The following is a 27,311-nucleotide window of genomic DNA, read 5'->3' on the forward strand; positions in this document are numbered from 1 at the left end:
TTTTACCACTTAACAATAACAGCATTTACAGTTGACTGGCGCAGCTCTAGCAGAACAGAAATTTGACAGACTGACCTTTTGGAAAGGTGGCATCCTGTAACGGTGTCATGTTTGTTTTTGTATTTATTATGGCTCCCCATTAGCTACTACCAATGCAGCAGCTACTCTTCCTTAAGGCCGTTATAAAATAAAATAAACATTACAATACATTCACAACAGATTTCACAACATATTAAGTGTGTTCCCTCAGAACTTTACTCTACTACCACAAATCCACAACACACAATCCATGTGTACGTGTGTGTAAACTGCGTATGTTATCTTGTGTTTGTATGCATGTGTCTGTGCCTATGTTTGTGTTGCTTCACAGTCCCCGCTGTTCCATAAGGTGTATTTTTGTTTGTTTGTTAATCTAATTTTACTGCTTGCATGAGTTACTTGATGTGGAATAGACCTCCATGTAGTCATGGTTCTATGTAGTACTGTGCGCCTCCCAACGTCTGTTCTGGACTTGGGGACTGTGAAGAGACCACTGCTGGCATGTCTTGTGGGGTATGCATGGGAGTCCGAGCTGTGTGCCAGTAGTTCAAACAGACAGCTTTGTGCATTCAACATGTCAACACCTCTCACAAATACAAGTAGTGATGAAGTCACTTTGAGCCAGGAGAGATTGACATGCATATTAAATAAATAAATAAATAAAATGCATATTAATTAATTAAAAATCATACAATGTGATTTTCTGGATTTTTGTTTTAGATTCCGTCTCTCACAGTTGAAGTGTACCTATGATAAAAATGACAGACCTCTACATGCTTTGTAAGTAGGAAAACCTGCCAAATCAGCAGTGTATCAAATACTTGTTCTCCCCACTGTACATGTATTGTGTAACATGAAGTCCTATGAGTGTCATCTGATGAAGTTCATCAAAGGTTAGTGATTCATTCTATCTCTATTTCTGATTTTTGTGACTCCTCTCTTTGGCTGGAAAAATGGCTGTGTTTTTCTGTGACTTGGCTCTGACCTAACATAATCGTATTGGGTGCTTTTGCCGTAAAGCCTATTTGAAATCGGACACGGTGGTGGGATTAACAAGAAGTGTATCTTTAAAATGGTGTGAAATACTTGTATGTTTAAGGAATTTTAAATATGGGATTTCTGGTTGTTTTGAATTTGGCGCCCTGCACTTTCACTGGCTGTTGTCATATCGATCCCGTTAGCGGGATCTCAGCCCTAAGTTAAGAATGCAGAGCAGCGCTTTATTATTGACAGACTTCTCCCCATCTTAGCTACTTTTGGGACGTGCTACCTGTCCCAGACCTGCTGTTTTCAACTCTCTGGAGACAGCACGAGTGGTAGAGATACTCTGAATGATCTTCTATGAAAAGCCAACTGACATTTACTCCTGAGGTGCTGACTTGCTGCACCCTCGACAACTACTGTGATTATTATTATTTGACCATGCTGGTCATTTATGAACATTTGAACATCTTGGCCATGTTCTGTTATAATCTCCACCCGGCACAGCCAGAAGAGGACTGGCCACTCCTCATAGCCTGGTTCCTCTCTAGGTTTCTTCCTAGATTTTGGCCTTTCTAGGGAGTTTTTCCTAGCCACCGTGCTTCTACACTTGCATTGCTTGCTGTTTGGGGTTTTAGGCTGGGTTTCTGGACAGCACTTTGAGATATCAGCTGATGTACAAAGGGCTATATAAATAAATATGATATGATTTGATTTTGATTTGTTGTCTCAATATGGTTTGACCATGACAGTTTACAATCAAGGGTTACTCCATGCAGTTTAGTCACCTCAACTTGCTCAATTACCACATTATTCATTGCAAAATTTGGTTGAGGTTTAGGGTTTAGTGAATGATTTTCCCCAAATACAATGCTTTTAATTTTGAAATATTTAGGACTAACTTATTCCTTGCTACCCATTCTGAAACTAACTGCAGCTGTTTGTTAAGTGTTGCAGTCATTTCAGTCACTATGGTAGCTGAGGTGTATAGTGTTGAGTCATCCGTATACATAAATACACTGGCTTTACTCAAAGCTAGTGGATTGTCGTTGGTAAAGATTGAAAAAAGGAAGGCGCCCTAGACAGCTGCCCTGGGGAATTCCTGATTCTACCTGGATTTTGTTGGAGAGGCTTCCAATAACGAACACCCTCTGTGTTCTGTGTTAGACAGGTAACTCTTTATCCACAATATAGCAGGGGATGTAAAGCAATAACACATATGTTTTTCCAGCAACAGACTATTATCGATCATGTCAAAAGGCACTGAAGTCTAACAAAACAGCCCCCACAATCTTTTATAATCAATTTCTCTCAGCCAATCAGCAGTCATTTGTGTAACTGCTATGCTTGTTGAATGTCCTTCCCTATAAGCATGCTGAAAGTCTGTTAATTTGTTTACTGTAAAATAGCATTGTATCTGGTCAAACACTATTTTCTCAAAAAATTTACAAAAGGTTGGTAACAGGCTGATTGGTAGGCTATTTGACCCAGTAAAGAGGGCTTTACTATCCCTAGGTAGGAAAATAACTTTTGCTTCCCTCCAGGCCTGAGGGCACACCCTTTCTAGTAGGCTTAAATTTAATATATGGCAAATAGGAGTGGCAATATCATTCGCTATTATCCTCACTAATTTTCCATCCAAGTTGTCAGACATGGGTGGCTTGTCATTGTTGATAGACAACAATAAAAAAATACCTCTTCCACGCTTACTTTATGTTGAAAGTCACTACAGTATGCTCTTCAGTAAGGCCATTTTACTGCCAATGTTTGTCTATGGAGATTCCATGGCTGTGTGCTCAATTTTATACACAAGTCACCAATGGGTGTGGCTGAAATAAACAAATCCACTCATTTGAAGGGGTGTCCACTTACTTTTGTATATATAGTGTATGTGTATTAAAGCCTTTTGTGAGTAAATTATCAATAATGTTTTCAATATTGTGAAGTGTATTGAGTTTTAGATATCATTGTATGTGTAGTAATCATTGACCAATGTATCTCAGCTCATAGCAGTGTGCAGGTGTTTGGATTAGATATGGCAGGACATAGTGGTCAGCGTGGTCCTCTTCTACTGGGTCCAGTAACTTTCACTGCTTTTCTGAGGACAGAGACGCAGAGGGGCCTGCAGAGGGCAGTGAGGCTGGAGACTCCCAGAGGGCTACAGAGGGCAGTGAAGTTGGAGCCTCTGACCCCAGGGCCCTCTCAAAGTTGGCCACAGACATGGACATCCTGGTGTATCTGCTGGACTATGATGAGAGACAGAGGCAGAGAGTGTTTGAGGGACAGGCTTACATGATTGTGGGATCTGCTTCATGTCACGCACTGACCTTGGAGATCCTTTTTATGTCTCTATTTTGGTTTGGTCAGGGCGTGAGTTGGGATGGGCATTTCTATGTTTGTGTTTCTATGATTTTCTATCTCTATGTTTTGGCCGGGTATGGTTCTCAATCAGGGACAGCTGTCTGTCGTTGTCTCTGATTGGGAACCATACTTAGGTACCCTTTTTCTCACCAGTGTTTGTGGGAAGTTGTCTTTCTTTCTGGCACTTAGCCTTAAGCGTCACGGTTTTGTTTTGTAGTGTGTATTGTTTTGTTCTGTTCGGCGTCTTTTGTTAATTAAAGAACATGTACGCTCACCACGCTGCACCTTGGTCCACTCCTTCCATTGACCGTGACACTTCATGAGTAAGTAAGACTGTAGTCAGTTCAGAGACTGGGGCCATGTTTACTGAAACTAATGCATGTTGGAGTATACTTTTCACGGTCCAGATCAGAGACGGGAAAGTCCGTGGTCTTACCTTTCAAGAGCCTTAGCGCAGCTCCACAGCTACACCCTCACAGGTAATGAAAAACTGCAGTGAACAGATGTTTATTCTAGAGCTGAAAGTAGAAATACAGTTTCCTCAGTGAATATCTGAAGTCAACCTGTGTGAAACTGCTATTCTACACTATGTGGAAACTAAACCCAGAGAATGACCTGTTTAAGGTGAAGCAGTTGGTTGGGGAGCAGTTCACCCGTTTCGACCGCCTCTTGCTCCAGTCCACTCTGGACTGCATGGCTGATGTGATGTACTGCCCTCGCAAGACCTATCTGTCTTAGGACCTACCACGGCTTCTCCAACTGTCAACTGAGGGCACTCCTGACCTCAGGCTCTAACTCAGCTGCTGAGTCATCCTTACCTCTGGCAGAGTGTAAGAGAACCATTCAGTGTAAGTTATATACAACCAAATGAACCACATGAACGTCTGTTGAACAATCACACTCTCAGAGCCTTGGTGCTGTGTGAAACTCTCCAATGAAAGTATATGATTGTGGAATGTAACTTAGAAGAGAATTTTTCAATGTGGCTTAAAGAAATTATAAACAGAATTACTGTATTTGAATTGCTGTGCTTCTAAGCTTTGTCATGGCATTTAACATCTCAAATGTTTAGCTCTGTCTGTAGTCTGGAACGCCAATACTCAGTAACCACTGTTCATTTTCTGTATTTGTGTCTATTTTTGTCTGTGCTTATAGCTGGGCTCCAGGGCCTATGGCAAGACTATGCCTCAGGCAGTCAGGAGAGAAAGTTCCTGGAAAACTGCTTTTGGGTCAGAACAGCAAAAAATGCTCATCCTGCTGTGCCAACATACAGGTAAGCCTGAGCCCTATAACCAGCCTATTGTAACTTTGACATTGTATGGTATTCATGGCTTGACTTCATCCTCCTGACCAGTGTGTATCCTCTCATTACAGAAGAATGGTGGCTGCAACAAGATGGCCTGTTTCAGTGGTCAGTACTTCTGCTGGGTGTATGCCTTATTATCCTGGACAAAAATAACCCTTCCAAGCACTATGAAAACCCTAACACTACCTGCTATAATGCCACATTTGATAGACAGTAAGGTTGTGCTACAGTTTGAGAACCCTGTGCATATTATTTTACAGTTCATCAAGTTCAGATCAGGTCATATTTACAGTCAATTATCAGATTACTATGAACTACATGAACACAAAAGCATGTGGAAGAAATGCGTTCCAAGTAGAGGTCCACCGATTAATCAGAATGGCCGATTAATTGGGGCCGTTTTCATAATCGGAAATCGGTATTTAAAAAAATACAAATATTTTTTATACCTTTATTTAACTAGGCAAGTCAGTTAATTAAGAACACATTCTTATTTTCAATGACGGCCTAGGAATGGTGGGTTAACTGCCTTGTTCAGGGGCAGAACGACAGATTTTCACATTGTCAGCTCGGGGGATCCAATCTTGCAACCTTACAGTTAACTAGTCCAACGCAATAACGACCTGCCTCTTTCTCGTTGCACTCCACAAGGTGAATGACTGTTACGCGAATGCAGTAAGCCAAGGTAAATTGCTAGCTAGCATTAAACTTATCTTATAAAAAACAATCAATCATAATCACTAGTTAACTACACATGGTTGATATTACTAGATATTATCTAGCGTGTCCTGCGTTGCAAACAATCTGACTGAGCATACAAGCGTCTGACTGAGCGGTGGTAGGCAGAAGCAGGCACGTAAACATTCATTCAAACAGCACTTTCGTGAGTTTTGCCAGCAGCTCTTCGTTGTGCCTCAAGCATTGCGCTATTTATGACTTCAACCCTATCAACTCCCGAGATGAGGCTGGTGTAACCGAAGTAAAATGGCTAGCTAGTTAGCGCGTGCTAACTAGAGGGAAGGAAGCTATACTGTTACACTGGCAATACTAAAGTGCCTGTAAGAACATCCAATAGTCAAAGGTTAATGAAATAGTCCTATAATTCCTATAATAACTAAAACTTCTTACCTGGGAATATTGAAGACTCATGTTAAAAAGAACCACCAGCTTTCATATGTTCTCATGTTCTGAGCAAGGAACTGAAACGTTAGCTTTCTTACATAGCACATATTGCACTTTTACTTTCTTCTCCAACACTTTGTTTTTGCATTATTTAAACCCAATTGAACATGTTTCATTATTTACTTGAGGCTAAATTGATTTTATTGATGTATTATATTAAGTGTTCATTCAGTATTGTTGTAATTGTCATTATTACAAGTATATTTTTTTAATCGGCCGATTAATCGGTATCGGCTTTTTTGGTCCGCCAATAATCGGTATCGGCGTTGAAAAAATCATAATCGGTCGACCTCTAGTTCCAAGACACGCTTTTAAGATCATTGACAAGTTACCTATATTTGTAGCAAACAGAGTGAACAGTGGTGTGAATGAGAGCCTCAAGCAGCACAGCACAGGTGTCAAACTCATTCCACGGAGAACCTAGTGTCTGCGAGTTTTCGCTCCTCCCTTGTACTTGATTAATTAAGGGCACTAATTAGTAAGGAACTCCCCATACCTGGTTGTCTAGGGCTTAATAGACAGAAAAAACAAAGATGTGCAGACACTAGGCCCTCCATGGAATGAGTTTGACACTACTGGTGTACAGTATAGCCCTCATTGATCCATGTTGAGTTTGGGAACAAAGCAAAAAAGTATATATTTCTTTAAGACATCTAAAGCTTTCTCTAATATATATATATACCTCAAAGTCTTTTGCCAAATATGCAGTCAATAATGAAGCTTCATGCTATGCCACAATACAGTGTAAATTAATGTCTAAAACCTAATGCTTGATGGACTCTCGCAGTGTCTGTATGTCATGTACACAATTGTTTGTTCATTTCTCTCTTTAATAATAAATAACCTCTCTTTAATAATACATTTTCTATGAACTCAGAATTCTATAAATGTTTAGGATTCAAAATTAATAAATGATTCAGAATAATAACTAGTGAGTAATACATTATATATGAGACTTGAATGCACAACTTACACAATGCTTGGAGCAAATACAACATTAAGGATTTGTGCTCTATACTAGAGTAATGATTTCCTAACTGTCTTTTTCATATATCAAAGTTCCTTGATACATGAAAAGTGAGATTTATATGGAGGGTGCGGGGGCAACAGAAGATGAACAGCATAGGGGCTAATGATCTTAGATGGGGAAAGGTCCGGTAAAACGGGGGGAAAGTTTGCGGGCCTCCACCAGGAGGGGCAGATACCGAGTGGACAGCCATACCCTCTGCCCGAGACGATAACGGGGAACCGGGGTCCGGTGGCAAGCCGACTGCCGTCGATACCTGGAGGTGGTATTGAGAAGAGCAGACCGGGCTCTCTTCCAGATACAGCGGCATCTGGGCAGGGGGATGCTGACCTCTTGCTCAGGGAAGAGCGGGTGTTGATAATTTATCGAACACTCAAAAGGTGAGCGACCAGTGGCTGAGCAGGGGAGGCTGTTGCGGGTGTATTCCACCCACACGAGTTGCAGGCTCCATGTGGTAGGGTTGGCAGAGACCAGGCAGCAAAGAGTTGTCTCCAGGTCCTGATTGGTTCGCTCTGACTGGCCAATAGACTGGGGGTGAAACCCGGAGGACAGACTGACCGACGACCCAATGAGTGTGCAGAATGTCTTCCAGAACCAGGACGAGAACTGAGGACCACGGTCAGAGACCATGTCCACCGGAAGTCCATGGATCCGGAAGACGTGCTGCGCCATGAGCTGGGATGAGAGGAGCTTGGGGAAATGGGCGGGTTTGGAAAACCTGTACACCACCGTAAGGATAGCGGTGTTGCCTTCAGATGGAGGGAGACCAGTGATGAAGACCAGGAAGCTTTACAGCTGGAAACCCCATGAAGCTTTACAGTTGCAATCAGGAGGTGGGTTGTGGCCAATCCATCACTGCTCTCACCTTTCCAGGATCCATCTGTTTGTTGCCTACAGCTGTGATGTATTCCAAGAAGGAGATGGTGGAGGGATGGTATTCGCATTTCTCTGCTTTGACAAACAGCTGGTTCTCCAGAAGAAGCTGGAGGACTTGCCAGATATGGAGGACAAGTTCTTGAACCGGCTCAACATGTCACGAAGAACGTTGTTAACCAGGGCCTGGAACACAGCAGGAGTGTTGGTCAGTCCGAATGGCATCACCAGGTATTGGAGCTAAAGGCAGTCTTCCACTCATCGCCTTCTGGTATCCGTATCCCCACAGCAGGGTGGCATGGAGTGAGGAACGAGTAAGGGGAGACTGGACATTGGTAATGCCCATCAGCATACTCACACTTCCTGATGAGCCTGGTCTTTTTACAAGACGGGTAGAAATGTAGTGACCTGCAGTCCCCCAATACAGACATCTCTTGGTGTTCAGTCTGTGTAACTGTTCTGCAGGAGATAATCTACCTCTGCCAAGTTGCATAGGCTCCGTAGTGGGCGAGTCGGCAGACCTTGTTGATTCCCGCAGGAACTCGGGTAATCTCGGATTCTCTCATCAATGTAGCTGCCAAGGACTTCCAGGATTCCTCGGAGGCGAGGTGGGATCCATTGACGAGCAAAGGGGAGTGAGAACAGACCTCTTCTCCCTCCAACGTTCCCGTAGTCGCCCAACGATCTAAATGGTCAAGGCAATGAAAGAGTCAAGGTCGATGGACAGCTCATGGCTGCGAGCTCATCTTTCACCTCTTCTGATAACCCATAAAGGAATGTGTCAAACAGGGCTTCCGGGTTCCTGGCACTCTCGGCTGCCGACGTGCAGAAATTGACTGCATAGTCTGCCACACTACGGGAGTCTTGGCACAGCGGGAGTAGTCTCTCTCTGACAACAGAGAATCAAACACTCTCCATGAACTCCTCCAGATTGAAACATACGGTGGCTTGTTGCACCCACAATGCCGTAGCCCAGGCGAGAGCCCTCTCGGACATGTGTTATAGTGTTATAAGGTACGCTAACTTCGAGTGGTTTGAGGGAAAAGATGAGGGTTGTAGCTCAAAGATGAGGGAGAACTTGGAGAGAAACGTCCGACAGGTCCCTGAGTCTTCCGGAGGAGGTAAACGGGGATCTCGGGAAGCCGGGGTGGGCTAGGGCGCTGCTGAGGGCTGGGTTACTGAGAGGCTTGGAGGTTACGGTAGTGGTTGGCTTTCTAATGGACTTGCTCCAGTAATGTATGGAAAACATGGTCGTGGCATTCCGCCAAGTTCTGGAATCCTTCCAGAAAACCTTGAAACTCCTCCCAATGGTGGCTCCTTGGGAGGAGACGACGTTATGGAGCTGGTCCGAGTCTGCTGGGTCAGTCAGAGCCAGTTCATACTATCACGACTCGGGATAAAACCCAGATGCAGACCGTTCGAATCACAGATGTTTATTGACCAAACAGGGGGCAGCCAAAAGGCAGGTCAAGGGCAGGCAGAGGTCCGTAATCCAGGGCAGAGTCAGTAATGTACAGAATGGAAGGGAGGCTTGGGGTCAGACAGAGGTCAGTAATCTAGGCCAGAGTCAGAAAGGTACAGAACGGCAGGCAGGCTCAGGGTCAGGGCAAGCAGGATGGTCAAAACCAGAAGAACTAGAAAACAGGGACTAGAGAGAACAGGAGTATGGGGGAAAAAACGCTGGTAGGCTTGACGAGACAAGACGAACTGCCAACAGACAAACAGAAAACACAGGGATAATGGGGAAATGGACGACACCTGGAGGGGGGTGGAGACAAGCACAAGACAGGTGAAAAAAGATCAGGGTGTGACATGGGGTATTTTTGTTCCTTAATATCACAAAAAACTTTTACAAGTTAAATGTACACACAAATATAATACTTTTTTGTTTTACAATTATTCTGAAATATTCTATTGAAATATGCAAATTATTTGATGTCTCATTAATATGCACATTTTTCTGGACACTGGATGAAGTCAGCCTAAATATTTAGTTTTGATTTTGTAAAAGACTCTAGGACCGGATTTACACACAGCCAATTGTAGATTAATACTTTTTTCATCTTTCTATCTAAAATACTAAAGAAAGTAAAATGCATTTTTGGTGAATTCTTTTGAAGAACATGTCATCAAGAAAAATTTGACAAAATATTAACAATTCCCTATGTATAGGTATGAAGAATATGTCTAAGGATAACCCCACAACATTTGGTGAATGCAGATGCTTCTAAGGCTGAGAAAATGAGTTGGAGTGCGGGAAATGACAGTTAAAGACAAGGACACTGAATTCAGACTACCAAACGCCAAAAACCTATTTTAGACCCAATCACCATCTCTTCAAAGGAGGTTCCTACATATAGTCCAGTTTGTAACATTCTCTATGACAGTGGTTCCCAACCAGGGGTACTCGGACACCTGGGGGTACTTGACCTATCCACAGGGGGTACTTGAGAAGACTCATGAGATCATAGGCCTACTGGTAAAATGTACATGAGGGGGCACTTCAGGGGTACTCTGGACAGAGCAAAATTCAGTTGGTGGTACAGTAACCGAAAAAGGTTGGGAACCACGGCTCTATGAAATGGTCTTTTAAATTGTGTGAATAATTTATGGATGTATGTCCATTTTAAAAATGTTTACAATTCATTACATTTTGATGACGGCAGTATGATAAACTAATGAAAAGATAAATGTTCATCGTCTTTTTTACTTTTTTACATAATCTTTAAAAAAATATATAATATTAAAGTTGAGCTGACAGCCGTTTTGCACTGTTTTTGCTAGCCATTTTGTACTGTTTCGCTAAGGCTTTAGTAATCAATCTAGCAAGAGGGCAATATTTTATTGAGGTGGTAGTGTCACCTCCACTGCAAAGCTATGGCCTTTGGCTTAAACCTGGAATAGTTTATATATGTCTGAGAAAAAATGAACTTTTCAACCCATATGATCTAGTACACAATAAAAGTATAGTAAAACAAAAAAATATGATGTGATTTTAAAAAAACTAAATGGCGAATGAATAAGCATTTTCATATTTTATATTATGTCCATATATACTGTAGTTAGCATCTTTTTAGGAACATCTACCCAAAATATTTCACCTTCTTTACTACTTTACCAAAGATATCATGTCATTAGTCAATCTGTTAAATTTGTGAATGTTTAAATCAACATTTGGGACAGTTAAACAGCATGCGTCACTCCTATAGACAAGGGGAGAAGGGCTGTATATGTAAAGGTCTCGATTTTGTCATTCTGAGCATTGGCAATGTGTCTGCCTCCGACGTAAAACAAATGTTTGACTTCCACACAAAATTACTTCTTTACTTATTTTAGATTTAAGTAAGTGTGTAGGTCGCATTATTTATCATAGAACTATGAAAGTTAGGTATTTAGATCCACCTGCTCGAGAGAAATTTTGCGATTTCTTTGCCTTGTCTGTGCCGTAAAGCAGTCGAGCTGGATAAATGTGACTTATCGTTGCAGTGAATTGATATAAATTGATGTAATGATGCAGGGTGGTCGGCTGCCATGGATTACAGGCAACATCCCCACCAAGCTAAAGGCAAGAGCTGGGGACACTAATCCAGACAGTTATAAGAAATCCCGCTATGTCCTCAGATGAACCGTCAAACAGGAAAAGCGTCAATAGAGGACTAAGATTGAATCATACTACAGTGGCTCTGACACTCGTCGGATGTGGCAGGGCTTGCAAACTACAAAGGGACACCCAGCCGCGAGCTGCCCAGTGATGCGAGCCTACCAGACGGCCTAAATACCTTTTATGCTCACTTCGAGGCAAGCAACACTGAAGTATGTATGAGAGCACCAGCTGTTCCGGATGACTGTTTGATCCCGCTCTCCATAGCCGATGTAAGCAAGACCTTTAAACAGGTCAATATTCACAAGGCTGCGGGGCCAGACGGATTACCAGGATGTGTACTCAGCGCATGCACGGACCAACTGGCAAGTGTCTTCACTGACATTTTCAACCTCTTCCTGACTGAATCTGTAATGCCACCGTTTCAAGCTGATCACCATAGTCCCTGTGCATCGGAAAGCTAACTTTGTAAACACATTTCATCAAACTTGGAGCATTTTTTATAACATATTTACAGTATTTAACTTTTTAACCTTTCTGATCTCCCCATCCCGGATCCGGGATCGTGAATACAGACTCAAGCTCATTACCATAACGCAACGTTAACTATTCATGAAAATCGCAAATGAAATGAAATAAATATGCTAGCTCTCAAGCTTAGCCTTTTGTTAACAACACTGTCATCTCAGATTTTCAAAATATGCTTCTCAACCATTGCAAAACAAGCATTTGTGTAACAGTATTGATGGCTAACGTAGCATTTAGCATTAGCATTCAGCTGGCAACATTTACACAAAAAAACAGAAAAGCATTCAAATAAAATCATTTACCTTTGAAGAACTTCAGATGTTTTCAATGAGGAGACTCTCAGATAGCAAATGTTCAGTTTTTCCTGAAAGATTATTTGTTTAGGACAAATCGCTCCGTTTTCTGCGTCACGTTTAGCTATGAAAAAACCCCTGTATCCAGGATTGTGTAAATCTATCAGCAAGCTCATTAGCATAACACAACGTTAACTATTCATGAAAATCGCAAATGAAATGAAATAAATATGCCATCTCTCAAGCTTAGCCTTTTGTAAACAACACTGTCATCTCAGATTTTCAAAATATGCTTCTCAACCATAGGAAAACAATCATTTGTGTAAAAGTAGCTAGCTAGCGTTAGCATTTAGCGTTAGCATTTAGCGTTAGCATTAGCGTTAGCATCCAGCACGCAACATTTCAACAAAAACATAAAAGCCTTCAAATAAAATAATTTACCTTTGAAGAACTTCTGATGTTTTCAATGAGGATACTCTCAGTTAGATAGCAGATGCTCAGTTTTTCCAAAAAGATTCTTTGTGTATTAGAAATAGCTCCGTTTTATACATCACATTTGGCTAACAAAAAAAATCTGAAAATTCAGTCCTCAAAACGCGAACTTTTTTCCAAATTAACTCCATAATATCGACTGAAAACATGGCAAACGTTGTTTAGAATCAATCATCAAGGTGTTTTTCACATATCTCTTCATTGATACATCGTTCTTGGACACATGGTTTCTCCCCTATATCAAATGGAAAAGTACGAGCAGCTGGCAATTGCGCACCGAATTCCACGCAGGACACCAGGCGGACACTTGGAAAATGTAGTCTCTTATGGTCAATCTTCCAATGATTTGCCTACAAATACGTCACAATGCTGCTAAGACCTTGGGCGAACGACAGAAAGTGTAGGCTCATTCCTTGCGCAATCACAGCCATATAAGGAGACAATGGAAAACAGAGCTTCAGAAATTCTGCTAATTCCTGGGTGATGCATCATCTTGGTTTCGCCTGTAGAATGAGTTCTGGGGCACTTACAGACAAAATCTTTGCAGATTCTGAAACTTCAGAGTGTTTTCTTTCCAAAACTGTCAAGAATATGCATAGTCGAGCATCTTTTCGTGACAAAATATTGCGCTTAAAACGGAAACGTTTTTTATCCAAAAATGAAATAGCGCCCCTAGAGATCTAACAGGTTAATGTGTATAGTATTGGTTACTAGATGTTGTCAAATGAATGCTGTAACCACTCCCTCTTCAAATCAGGGATGATTGGAAAAAGCTGTTCAAAAGAGGACATTGTATTGTCATTTATTTGTACTCTTTGACGAAGGCCAAGCAGCCGAAATGCATCAGAGTTTTTAAACTTTGTTTCCATTGAACATGCCATACAAATAGAGACATTTTAATTAATTATATGAAGTGCCTTGGTCCTCCTTTCTTTTTGATGACCAATTTACCCCTTTTACCAAAGAGCAGCTCCTGTCTACCAAAATCTACTATTGTGTACCTTAGCAGCGCTTCCCATTTTCTACAAGTTAATCACAGCACATGGGTAGTGCTTAGAGGAAGCAGCTCCACAGTATTTTTTTCTGTGTTTTGGGGACATTTTACAACTCATACTATGGATTTTAACCAAGAGGCTACAAGATGTTCCTATTCCCATGAAGGATTATTAAAATCATTATTACCACAACCTCATTGCTAGATGAAATGACAGCCACAGAGAATACTGGAACGGACTTGAACAAGGCTTACAGAGGCTTGCAACACCTTATGGAGAAAGACACCAAACTTGACCTCAATTCTATCACCTTGTCTGACTATTGGAGGAAAGGCCTAATCCCGAGAACTCCGCATTAGGAATTTTCCAGCTAATGGAGCACAAGGTAAAACTGAATTTAGAGATACATGAGAGGCTGTTCTCAACAAGTGTTCATTTGACCTAATGCTACTTCTAATAGAGGAAGCTAAAAAGGACAGACAAGTAGTCCAAACCGAAATTTAAGAAGTGAAAAGGAAAATCACAGAACACAGTGGCAATTCTAAAAAATCACAATTTGATGAGATTTTGAAAGAGAAAATAGACACATTCACTCTGACATTGAAGCAAGACAAGCTAAGGAAAATTTGAAGAGATGAAGAAGATTATAGAGATGGTAAGGTCTTTGCCTGGAGAAAACCAACCCACAAGAATTCAGAATCACATCGGCAGAGGAGGAAGCCTAGATCTGTTTCTTTCAACTTTACGAGCAGTGACAATGAGGGTCACACCAGACAGTCAGAGGCAGGCTCCTCCCAATAATTTTTAGACCAGGAAGAGGAGCCATGCAGGTTCCCCAATAGGAGAGGGAGAGGATGCGGAAGAGGCCAACGCTGAAGGGGGAGGTAGAAATCAAGACTCTCCAACCACATGGAGCAGGACCAGAACAAGGCTGTGATCAACATTTCTGGAGAACCCCTTTCTGATGATTGTGTAAGGGTCTTGTCTAAAGGACTGTCCTTTGCCCCCACATACTCAACTAATGAATTCAATACAAAGATTGACCTATTTAGTTTCTATAGGAATCTACATCTGAAGGCTTGGTACAGACAAAACATCTCTCCAACTACAGACACCGGTGTTTCAGGTCAGGCAGTTTCTGTGCCCTCAAAAACACCTTCTAAGCCCAAGTCCACCTTTTGTCCCATTGTCCAGAATGCCACACTAAATACACTTGTCAAGAAGGTGAATTTTGATAAGGAGAATCTGTTTATTAAGGGTAAAATGGACTCTAACCAAACACGACGTTACCTTCTAAGACAGAGAGGGATGCAGTTGAATCAATGTACAAAAATGGACGGATTGTGGTTACAAAAGCAGACAAAGGTGGTGCTACAGTGGTGTGGAGTAAAGACAAATATTTGACAGAAGCCTACCGTCAATTAGACAATGATGAATTCTACCAATCTCTTACCTTCAACCCTACAGAGGACCTAAAAACTGAATTGAAAGGGATCCTCACAGAAGCTAAAGAGAATGTTTACATTTCAGACAATGAGTTCAAATGTATTTTCAATGACAGTCCGCATATGGCTTCTTTTTATCTTCTTCCAAAAGTCCACATGAATCTTGAAAACCACCCAGGCAGACCAGTCATTAGTTGTAATGAAAGTCTGACAGAACCCATCTCCAAGTACATTGATTACTTCATTAAGCTTTTTCTGCAGTCACTCCCAGCCTATCTTCAAGATACCACAGATGTGTTGAACAACATTACGGAATTCAACAATATAGGTACAGCTTCCTTTTTGGTCACCATGGATGTGGAGTCTCTATACACCGCCATTGAGCATGAACAAGGATTGGCAGCTATGCACCATTTCTTGAGTACCTGACCTGAAACTGAGATGCCTCCTACAGAATTTATTGTCTCACTGACTGAATAGACTCTTAATAATAACATCTTTTTCAGGAATGTATATTTAAACAAGTCAAAGAATGTGCCATGGAAGCTTGCTACAAGCCCTTCCTGGCTTGTACTTAGGTAAATGGGAAAATGACTTCATTTTGGATCCTTCTAAAAACCAGATCTTTGACCGGATTATATGGTGAGGACGCTATATTGATGATGTTTGCCTGTTCTGATCTGGCTCAGAAGATTAACATATTTCCTTCCACCAATACCTTAACAGCATTAACCCTAACATCAAACTAACTATGGAGTACAGAAAGGATAACATTGACATCAGTAAAAATGACAAAGGTAGTTTGCACACATTAATCTTTAGGAAGACTACAGATGGGAAAACCATTCTGAGGGAAGACAGTTTTCACCCCAAAAGGCTTAAAGAGAACATTCCATATGGCCAATTCCAAAGAGTCCGCAGAATTTGCGATCAGGAAACAGATTACAGTGTCAAATCTGCTGAATTGGAGAATCGCTTCTTGAATCGGGGCTAGAGCGCTCAGGTCCTGAAAGGTGCAGGTATAAGAGCCAGATGACTTGACAGAGAGAACTTGTTGCAAAGGGGAATGCCACGTGGTGCATCAGAGAGAGTGTACTTTGTTACGAAATATAGCACTGAAGCAGGGAACATTAAAATAATAATTTAAAATAATTGGGGAACAATCCAAAGTGATACGCTGACTTCCCAGAGCCACCAGTCATACGCTTTAAGAGATGTCCTATTCTAAATGACAAATTAGTTCACAGCCATCTTCCTGGTGACTCTCAAAAAACTTGGCTAGACCACAAACCCAGGGGTTCTTTTAAATGCAACCATTGCAGAAATATTGCACAGAAAATATTTTTTGTTATCACTGCTTGTAAAATGGAGTATCACATCAATAATTTCGTTAACTGCAAAACCACTCATGTCATCTACAGATTGGAATGTCCACAGTGCAAGGTGTTCTACATTGGACGGTCAAAGAGACGCCTTCAAGACCGCTTAGCAGAACACAAGTACGCCATATAGGTAGGCAATGAAGACTACCCCATGGCAAGGCACTACAAGTCCTAACACCATGGCAACCCTCCCTCCCAACAAGCTATGGGTATTGATCATGTTCCGGCCTCAATTAGAAAAGGGGACCGTCTTTTAAACAGGTAAGCCAAAGGGAAAGTTTTGGGATTTACAAACTACAGGGCACTAAGTACCCTGGTTTAAATGAAGATATGGATTTACAAACTACAGGGCACTAAGTACCCTGGTTTAAATGAAGATATGAATTTTTCACCTTTCCTGTAGTGTCGTGATAGGTCCATTTGCTGTCATCTAGTGGCCATTTTTGCTTTATTCCCCTCAGCTATGTTTAGACTTGTACATGTTTGCTGTGCTTTAGGGTACTATGTTATAGATGGCTCTCTGATTCTTGGCACTTTGCCCAGTTATATTCAAGGTTGGAACTACCTTTCTAAGGGTTCTGATGCTTCGAGCTTGGAGTTGCATTTTTTACATATTTACAGTATTTAACTTTTTAATGTGTATAATATTGCTTACTAGGTGTTGTCAAATGAATGCTGTAACCACTCTCTCTTCAAATCAGGGATGATTGGAAAAAGCTGTTCAAAAGAGGACATTGTATTATAATTTCTTTGTACTCCCTGACGAAGGCCATGCAACCGAAACGCGTCAGAGTTTTTAAACTTTGTTTCCATTGAACATGCCATACAAATAAAGACATTTTAATGAATTATATGAAGTGCCAAGTGCCTTGGTCCTCCTTTCTTTTTGATGACCAATTTACCCCTTTTACCAAAGAGCACCTTCTGTCTACCAAAATCTACTATTGTGTACCTTAACAGCATTTCCCTTCCTCCTTTTTCTACATTTCATCAAGGCTTTACATTTAACCTTCCTGTTCCAATAAAATGTGTTATTCCAATCTAAAGAAGACTTCAAAACTATGAAATAAGACATGTAGTAATCAAAAAAGTGTTAAAAAATCGAAATATATTTGAGATTCTTCAAAGTAGCCACCCTTTGCCTTGATGACAGCTTTGCACACTCTTGGCATTATCTCAACCAGCTTCAACTGGAATGCTTTTCCAACAGTTTTGAAGGAGTTCCCACATATGCTGAGCACTTGTTGGCTGCTTTTCCTTTACTCTGCAGTCCAACTCATCCCAAACCATCTCACCCCAATTGGGTTGAGGTCAGGTGATTATGAAGGCCAGGTCATCTGATGCAGCACTCCATCACTCTCCTTCTTGGTCAAATAGCCCTTACTCAACCTGGAGGTTTGTTGGGTCAATGTCCTGTTGAAAATCAAATGATAGTCCCACTAAGCGCAAACCAGATGGGATGGCGTATTGCTGCAGAATGCTGTGGTAGCCATGCTGGTTAAGTGTGCCTTGAATACTAAATAGATCACTGAAGTGACAGTGTCACCAGCAATGCACCCACACACCCTCACACCTCTTCCTCAATGGTTCACATTGGGAACCACACATGCGGAGATCATCTGTTCACCTACTCCGCATCTCACAAAGACACAGAGGTTGAAACCAAAAGTCGCACATTTGGACAGATTTCCACCGGTCTAAAGTCCATTGCTCGTGGTTCTTGAAACAAGCAAGTCTCTTCTTATTATTGGTGTCCCTTAGTAGTGGATTCTTTGCCGCAATTCGATCATGAAGGCCGTAGGCCGTCATTGTAAGTAAGAATTTGTTCTTAACTGACTTGCCTAATTAAAGGTTAAATTAAAATGAAGGCCTGATTGACACAATCTCCCCTGAACAGCTGATGTTGAGATGTGTCTGTTACTTGAACTCTATGAAGCATTTATTTGGGCTGCAATTTCTGAGGCTGGTAACTCTAATGAACTTATCCTCTGCAGCAGAGGTAACTCTGGTTCTTGAAATATTGCGGATTGACTGACCTTCATGTCTTAAAGTAATGATGGACTGTTGTTTCTCTTTGCTTATTCGATCTGTTCTTGCCATAATATGGACTTTGTATTTTACCAAATAGGGCTATCTTCTATATACCACCCTTACCTTGTCACAACACAACTGATTAGCTCAAACGCATTAAGAACGAAATAAATTCCACAAATGAACTTTTAAGAAAGCTCACCTTTTAATTAAAATGCATTCCAGGTGACTACCTCATGAAACTGGTTGAGAGAATGCCAAGAAGCTGTCATCAAGTGAAAGGGTGGCTACTTTGAAGAATCTCAAATATAAAATATATTTTGATTTGTTTAACACTTTTTTTGGTTACTACATGATTTCATATGTGTTATTTCATAGTGTTGATGTCTTCACTATTATTCTACAATGTAGAAAATAGTACAAACAAAGAAAAACACTTGAATGAGTAGGTGTGTCTAAACTTTTGACTGGTACTGTATATCTGGGTTGAAGTGTACTATGTGGGAGAACAATATGTTCATGTTGAACAGCCGTCTGTGGACGAGATGTGTATCTTTAATGTAATTTCTCAAATAAATTGTCAGAATTTTAGGATTAAACATTGAACATAATATACTATAAATCAAATATATTATGGTGTTCATCCCTGAACAACAAGAAGCTGCCAGCAGAGGTCCTAGTAACACAGTGTTACATTGCATGATGCCCCGCTCCTGTCGAGAACACAACCACCTTTATTGATCTGGGTAGCTTCCTCAATCTTACCAGCAGGTGACCCCAGTCCCCTATACAGTAGTGGACATTTTTCGTATGCCTAAAAATGGCCTTTTGTCTCAATATCCTGAAACTCTAAGACACCACCTAATTTGCCTTTGGATCCAGGGATATTTGTGTTGTGTTTATCCCAGCTCACAGTGTTTGTCACATAAGCTCATTGTGCCACAAAATGGGCCTATATTGAGAAACACCTCATGCATTTAAACTAGTTAATATCACTGATCACATTACGCACTCATTGTATTTGTCTATCATGAAGGAATATAAGGATCCAGTCATGGATTACCACCTACTATCCTAAATCCTAATGGTTACAATCCTCCTTCCCCTCCTCGTTAAAATTGATTAGATAGTAATATTGTTATTATATTGCAATAATTTGGATTAAGTTTTTAGTGATGAAGACACTGTTACCATAATGAAAAAAACTCTGGTTTTTGCCCTAGCACTACACAGCTAATTCAAATAATCAGCGAATCACCAGTCTTTGATCATTTCAATCAGCTGTGTAGTGTTAGGGCAAAACAACTAAACTGTGCAGGACGTGGACAGAGGACCGAGTTTGAGAAACGCTGTAAGCCTGCGCGGGTTTGTATGTGATTTAGAAACAAGGCATAGAAAGTGGTATCCAAGCTATTTATTTGATAGGAACGTCTGGAATAAATCACAGAAAACAAAAGGCAAGAAGGAAACAAAGCAAGTGTTAACAATTCAACTGTAACGCTGTTAAGTGATCTATTTGAGAGAGAAAGGGAGGGGCTAGAGACGAGGAACGTAGTGAATTGGACAACACCGTACGAGCGCAAGAAGGTTGACAAGAGGATGAAAAGGGAGAAATCCTGATTCATCAAAATAATTTTTAATTTTTTGGAATACAAGTCTGTCGGCTTGAAGCTTCTATTTTGGAGTGTGTCCGTATACTGTAGCCTTCACGTATCGGTTATTATTCTTTAGCCTATTTATTTGCGGGGCCCTGTGCCATAATAATGGCTCGACAGTAGCCTTGGACAATGTGTTCAAAACGTCGGATATGTCTTTTACCGAGGAGATCCCGTTAGAATATGATTTTAATCTACCAATATATACGATATATATTATATATATGTGATTCCCATCAAAATAATAACGCGCTCTTCCGTGCGGATCCATTCGAAATCTGGGCGATTGTAATTGTATAGCGCATCTCTACATCCTTATCTGGTATGTGCCCACCGATGGTGCCTCTTTTTCTTTTAAAAACGGTGATATATTGTGGACTGGGCAGTGTGTATTCTAATGTTTAGTCGTTTTTATCACAGTGTAGGTTGTATCAGATATTGATTTAATGTGGTAGTGTATTGTTGTAGGCTAAATTATCAGCCTACACAATATAAATAAGAGGAATCGTATGAGTAATTATGATATAACAACGCATGACTATTATTCATTATATATTATTACTTATTAGCAGTAGGCCTAGTAACAACATTATTAGTGTTCATATTATCATAAATTAGTTGCAAGTGGTGGTTGTGTAGCCATCTGTCTAGGCCTAGATATAAATAATTATCATCTGCTGAATATTTGCTATGATTCATTTTTGGCATATTCTCATCCTCTGACTTATTGCAGTTACAATGGGCTACAACCCCCAAAAGGCCTCTCATATGCAATCAGTGCTATGAAGTCAGGAGCATCAGATCTTCGAGGCATGGCCATGATATGCTTCTTTTACAAAACATATCAATACCACCATGGATGCTGCATAGCCTATTCCCCTGGAGCTACATCACCGCTCCTCATTGAATGCCTCCAGGCCCTGGCTAGATGTCAGGCTTATTAGAGCAAGATGCTCACTGCCTGGTCACTGTCTTGAGTTGACCTCATCTTCTCCAAGGAAATGTTGTGCTTATCTTTTCAACACAAGCCTGTACTTCCACAGCTGCCTGCAGCAGCAGCTTATGTTTGGAGAACAGGCAATGGAATCTTCCTAATAAAGACTCCTCAATATTGTTTTAGCGTGCCTAATCAGTTTGTGAAAATTAAGTGACCCTTTGCTTAATTAGCCTACTGAAGTGGCACAGTTAATTTCCCTCCAATTCGTTTGTGACATGTTTTTTTTACAGTCATCATCCGAAGCAACATACAAGTATAGCATGCCTTACATGTAAGATGCATAGAAAATACATTAATTGATAGAGTAATCATTTAAAAAATACCAACTTTTATTATTGACAGTCTGGAGAAGTCAGCCCAGAAGCAACCTGGATTAATATCATAGAAAGCAACAGCCATGTAATAAACTGCCCTTTTTTCTGATCTGATTCTACATGACACTGTATTGTGTCAGCATGTAACATGAGTGCTGACACTTGCATTTTGTTTATGCGCTCGGGCAGAACATTTTGGGGCCCAGTTTTTCCGCTCAAAATGCGTATCAGCTAATTGAAATTGTTGATTTACTTGCACATGACGGAACACTAAATTGTAGCTGGTCCCATCAGATAACATGGCACAAGTTAGCCATTTGCTAACCTCACCGGGTGGCAGTGATTATATCCTGGAACCAATTCTCCATCAGCCTATCAAAGATCTTAGACTTTGTATCCACCAACCAATGGCATTTCTTAAAATAGGTCAACCTGGGCCACTATAGGAACATTTTAAGCTAACAAATTCAAGGATTGCTTTTGTTCCATTGGTCTGTAACAAAACGTTGTCTGTAAATATTGCATTGATGCATCCTTGACTAGGCTACTAACTACTACCAGCGTTAGACAACATTTTTATACTTGACAAAATCCAACGTTTTTGTTTATCTGTTTCACACACATCCATGTTTATTTATTTAATTTTTTATTTCACCTTTATTTAACCAGGTAGGCCAGTTGAGAACAAGTTTTCATTTACAACTGCAACCTGGCCAAGATAAAGCAAAGCAGTGCGACAAAAACAACAACACAGAGTTACACATAAACAAACGTACAGTCAATAACACAATAGAAAAGTAAAATAGAAAAATCTATGTGCAGTGTGTGCAAATGTAGAAGAGTAGGGAGGTAGGCAATAAATAGTAAATCAAAATAGTGCACTATTAATAAACTATCATCCACTATTAACAAATAATAAATCAATAGTGCACTTTAACCATCGGTTTGCTCAATTCAGAACGCATGTGACAAAGTGGATGATTATCATAATGCATAGCCTATAAAATGTTGTAAGGATAAATGTAAGTGTAACCACATAGCATAGGGCTAACGTGCCATTTTATCTGACTGGACCGGCTACAATTTTGCATTCTGCCACGTGCAAGTAAATCAACGATTTAAATTGGCTGATACATATTTTGAGCAGGAGAAACTGTTTGCATTTAAATGGTTGCTTATGTTCGCAAGTCTGTCCCCTTTGAGTTCACAATGACATATACAAATGACCAGATTGGGATATTGTCAACAAAATTATATATTTCTTTGTTACTTTAACCAGTTTTACCCTGCCCTCTCTAAACCAATGTCCCAACTCCAGTCCACCAGTACCCCCACCAGTACCCCCAACAGTACCAATTTTTATTGAAGCCCCGGACAAACACACCTGATTCAACTTGTCAACTTATCATCAAGCCCTATATGAGTCGAATCAGGTGTGTTTGTCTGAGGCTTTAACAAAAATGTGTACTGTTAGAGATACTGGAGGAATGGAGTTGGGAAACACTGCTTAAACCTCCATTTCTCTTTCCTCAATCTGTCTGTCTCTCTTTCTAGGATCTCTGTCCTATTGGTGCGATGGCCTTCTCTCTTCTGGCTATCCTGATATTATCTCTCCATGCTCTCCCATCCATTGGCTGTCCAGTGGGATGTCGCTGCTACAGCCTGACTGTGGAGTGTGGCTCTACGGGCCTCCGGGACATCCCCTCACACGTCCCAGCTTCTACACAGGTTAGCATTGACTCAATATGTCTACTTGTCTGTTTCCCAGATACCACCCACCACACAATATAGCCATGCTTGAATCATCCATACACTCACTCAGGCGTACCTACTCTTGTTAGAGTTTACATATGGAGTTATGCTTATTGTTAATTATGCCCATCTATTCCAATTAGACCATCTTCCTTCAGGACAATGCTATCGGGCAGATCCGTCTGTCAGACCTCTCCCAGCTGGGCCGTCTGCACTACCTGTACCTGCAGAACAACAGTATCTCAGCACTGGAACCCGGGGCCTTCCAGAGCCAGGGTCAGCTTCTGGAGCTGGCCCTCAACGGGAACCGCATCCACCTGGTCACAGCAGACATGTTCAGGGGCCTGGAGCACCTCCGCATCCTCTACCTGGCAGGAAATGACATCACTCGCCTACAGGACTATACCTTCAGAGGCCTACAGGTCAGTCCCCTTATTATCAGTAACTCAGTTAATGTTTTGTCAAACTAATGCTAGTGTTCCCCTCCTCCCTTGTAAACATACTGTTTGTCCTGATAATCATCTAGAGTTCCACCACAACAATCAACGCTTCAACTTAAACCACTTCCTCTACATTATGTCACTATTCATTCCTAATACTGATTACAATCCCTGCTTCCATAGCGTCTTCAAGAGCTTCACCTGCAGCAGAATAGCATTGAGATTCTGGGAGACCAAGCTCTAGTTGGTCTGTCCTCTCTGGCCCTGCTTGACCTCAGCCGGAATAACCTGCACACCATCGGCCCTGCCACCCTGCGGCCCCTCGTCAGCCTGCAGGTGCTGCGTGTCACAGGTGAGGGCCAAAGGACAGGATTTGGGGTAGGGCTGTGGGACCAAAAAAGAAGCCTACATTAAATATATTGACCTTGTTCTTCAAATATAATTACCTCTTTCAAATGTTTTGTCTTAATTGTCTCAATGTTGTGTTGCATCTTTTCCATTCCCCTTTGTTGACTTTGCCACACCCCCCCGTCAAATTATAATTTCCTACTGTAGACAATCCTTGGCGTTGCGACTGTGCCCTGCACTGGCTGCGCAGCTGGATCGATGAGGAGGGCCAGCGCCTGCTGAGCTCGGCCGAGCGGCGCCTTGTCTGTTCTGAGCCACCCCGCCTCTCCCACCTCAGCCTGGTGGAGGTGCCTCTTAACAGCCTGGTGTGCATCCCCCCTCTGGTTCAGCTGGAACCCCGCCGCCTGGCCGTGCGCCTAGGGGAGAGCATGCGCGTCTCCTGCCATGCATCTGGTTACCCCCGGCCGCAGGTCACCTGGAGGAAGGCTTCCCAGGGTAAGGTGCAGCTCTCCCCCCGGGGGCTGGTGCAGGACCTGGGCGGTGTAGGGACTGTGGGGGCTGAGGATGCAATACATCCAGCTGCAGGACGAGTGAGACTCCAGAAGGAGGATGGGGAGCGCTTCGATCCAGACACTGGCAGTGGGATGCTGTTCCTTAGCAACGTGACAGTGGCTCATGCCGGGCTGTATGAGTGCGAAGCCTGGAACGCTGGAGGGGTGGCCCGTGTGACCTTTCAGCTCGCAATCAACTCTTCGTCCTCGTCCAGTTGGTCCCCTGCCTCCTACGCTCCATCCTGGCCTCGTCTGCGCTCCAATCGGCCGACGTCGTCAGATGTGAGTCGAGAGCCCTTGTACGCCCTTGGCAGCATGGCCTTCAGCGCACTGGGAGCTGCTACTCAGACTGCCATCGCCATAGGGATCTCCCTGCTGGCCCTCACAGCTCTTCTCCTGGTGGCTATGATCTACAGCCGACAACGCCATCGGCAGAAGGACACAGATGACAAGGAGGAAAGCATCCTGTATGTCAATGATTACTCGGACGGACCAACAACCTTTGCCCAGCTGGAGGAGTATCGGGATGAGCGCGGGCACGAGATGTATGTTCTGAACCGGGCTAAACCCGTCCTCCCACCTTCCACCACAGCCACTACCACCACTCTGGGGTACCAACAGCAGGAAGCACTGTCTCCCACAAAGCCCCAGATAGAGCCGGATATACGGACAATGAGAAGGATGGCAGGGGAGGGCGGGGAGGCAGAGCCGGTGACAGCCGAGTCGGAGGGCTTGTTTCTGAATCACACAGGCTTGTTCCTCGACTCACAAATTGCATATGAGATCCACTGCTGAAGGCCCCTAGGACGACGTTCACAATGAGCTAGTCCAGAGTACTTAATGTCACTTGGTGACCAAACCTCCAGACTGCAATGAGGGTTCAGATGAATCATAAATCCTGATTGCTCTTGCTCCAGAGTGACAAGTTTGAGCAGCAGTACGATATAAAGACATGGCAGGAGACATGCCTCCCTCAACCAAAACCCCCACTGTACTATACCTTAATGTGATATGAGAAAATTAGTCCTTTGTCCAGCTTGAACATATACTGTAGCTACTATAGTAAGTATGGAGAACCATTTCAGTGGACTGAGTAATGTATGGTGGAGAGACCTTTATTGTGACACTTCTGCTGTTTATAAAAAGTTAACTGAAATAGGGGCCTAAACAGGCTCACCTGGTTGGACTCTGAGAGGTTTAGAAATGTAAGAGAAAGGTGTATCATAAGTCTATAAGAAAGGAGTACTTTGTGGCAGAATACTGCTGACCAACCCGAATCCCTCCATCCTACAGCAAGTTACTTCCAAAGATTTCATCAATCAAACAACGGTATACAGTCAGTAAAACAGGCTCTCTCCCCTTCAGGTTCAGTTAATTTCATTAGGTTGGTGACTATATGCACATATGCATGAATTGAAGATAAGGAGATGTATTACATTTGCAGGCAGTACCATAAATCAGTCATCTCCTTTAACTTTAAAATAATAATTTTTGAAATATATGAAAGTACTGTTGGGCTTAGCTTTATGGGAATATTTTTGTCGCTTGTACCTCAACATGTTTTTTAGTTTACCAAACAAGGTAAACCTAATGTGATTCAATGTGTGTGTTTTTCTCATGATCAAGTGTTTCAATAGCCTTTAGCTTACTGTGTTTGCAGTATACCTCAGCATATGTATTGGTTTCAATGGAATCTGGTAAAATGTCTGTGGTCCAGCACAAGATTACAGTAGGTTTTGGTGTGTGACATATGCTGCATACATATTTGCAGTGCATTGTTGTATGTCACTCAGTTGGGACTATTTTCTGAAATTCCACCAGGAACTACCAAATCCACAACAATATTAGCCCTCATTCAAACTGTGTTTTTGCCATTCAGATGTTGAAAGGTATTTGTTTGAAAGAGGAAGTGCAGTGGACCCCAGCGCAAGCTTCCCCCAACAGCTGTAGGCTACAGGGAAAGAGTCTGGTATCCCATTGGATGCTGGACATTGTTGTGTTTGAGGCGGAACAGTGATAAAAGCAATACAGTCTAGAATTAAAACACTCTATTGTCCTACCCAGATTGTCACTGTAAAACTGCATTTCAAGCTTTTAGTTTAATTTCAGATATTTTGAATACTTTTATTTTAAAATTATTTATTTGTGGTTTGTATTGACATACAGTTGAAGTCGTAAGTTTACATACACTTAGGTTGGAGTCATTAAAACTTGTTTTTCAACCACTCCACAAATTTCTTGTTAACAAACTATAGTTTTGGGAAGTCGGTGAGGACATCTACTTTGTGCATGACACAAGTAATTTTTCCAACAATTGTTTACAGACAGATTATTTCACTTATAATTAACTGTATCACAATTTCAGTGGGTCAGAAGTTTACATGCACTAAGTTGACTGTGCCTTTAAACAGCTTGGACAATTCCAGAAAATGATGACATGGCTTTAGAAACTTCTGATAGGCTAATTGAAATCATTCAAGTCAATTGGAGGTGTACCTGTGGATATATTGCAAGGCCTACCTTCGAAACTCAGTGCCTCTTTGCTTGATATCATGGGAAAATCAAAAGAAATCAGCCAAGACCTCAGAAAAAAACTGTAGACTTCCACAAGTCTGGTTCATCCTTGGGAGCAATTGCCAAACACCTGAAGGTACCACGTTAATCTGTACAAACAATAGTACGCAAGTATAAACACCATGGGACCACGCAGCCGTCATA

General features: G+C 41.7%; 1 protein-coding gene across 3 annotated transcripts; it reads left to right on the plus strand.

Moving 5' to 3' along the window:
- Nucleotides 1–3,466: 3,466 nt before the first annotated feature.
- On the plus strand, nucleotides 3,467–26,836 carry LOC110524406 (leucine-rich repeat-containing protein 24). Of its 3 annotated transcripts, XM_036978158.1 has the most exons (9): nucleotides 3,467–3,860; nucleotides 4,006–4,229; nucleotides 4,537–4,654; nucleotides 4,756–4,792; nucleotides 16,545–16,635; nucleotides 23,057–23,230; nucleotides 23,398–23,676; nucleotides 23,878–24,046; nucleotides 24,250–26,836. In XM_036978158.1, exons 6-9 carry the CDS (start codon nucleotides 23,078–23,080, stop codon nucleotides 25,386–25,388), a joined length of 1,740 nt encoding a protein of 579 aa, XP_036834053.1. In that variant the 5' UTR covers nucleotides 3,467–3,860; nucleotides 4,006–4,229; nucleotides 4,537–4,654; nucleotides 4,756–4,792; nucleotides 16,545–16,635; nucleotides 23,057–23,077; the 3' UTR covers nucleotides 25,389–26,836. The 3 variants fall into 3 exon arrangements, with proteins under 3 accessions (XP_036834053.1, XP_036834054.1, XP_021459680.2); XM_036978159.1 differs by having other exon boundaries at nucleotides 3,467–4,229; XM_021604005.2 differs by lacking the exons at nucleotides 3,467–3,860; nucleotides 4,006–4,229; nucleotides 4,537–4,654; nucleotides 4,756–4,792; nucleotides 16,545–16,635 and adding an exon at nucleotides 19,887–20,513.
- Nucleotides 26,837–27,311: the final 475 nt, after the last annotated feature.

This window comes from Oncorhynchus mykiss, chromosome 5 (genome assembly GCF_013265735.2).
Source record: "Oncorhynchus mykiss isolate Arlee chromosome 5, USDA_OmykA_1.1, whole genome shotgun sequence".
In the NCBI taxonomy this organism is placed as follows: Eukaryota; Metazoa; Chordata; class Actinopteri; order Salmoniformes; family Salmonidae; genus Oncorhynchus; species Oncorhynchus mykiss.

Excerpts from the sequence above, each read along its gene's own strand:
- LOC110524406 (XM_036978159.1), top strand. The coding sequence starts at position 23,078 with ATGGCCTTCTCTCTTCTGGCTATCCTGATATTATCTCTCCATGCTCTC. Across the intron at positions 23,677-23,877 it reads ATACCTTCAGAGGCCTACAG|CGTCTTCAAGAGCTTCACCT; the intron begins GTCAGTCCCCTT and ends CTGCTTCCATAG. Across the intron at positions 24,047-24,249 it reads GCAGGTGCTGCGTGTCACAG|ACAATCCTTGGCGTTGCGAC; the intron begins GTGAGGGCCAAA and ends TTCCTACTGTAG.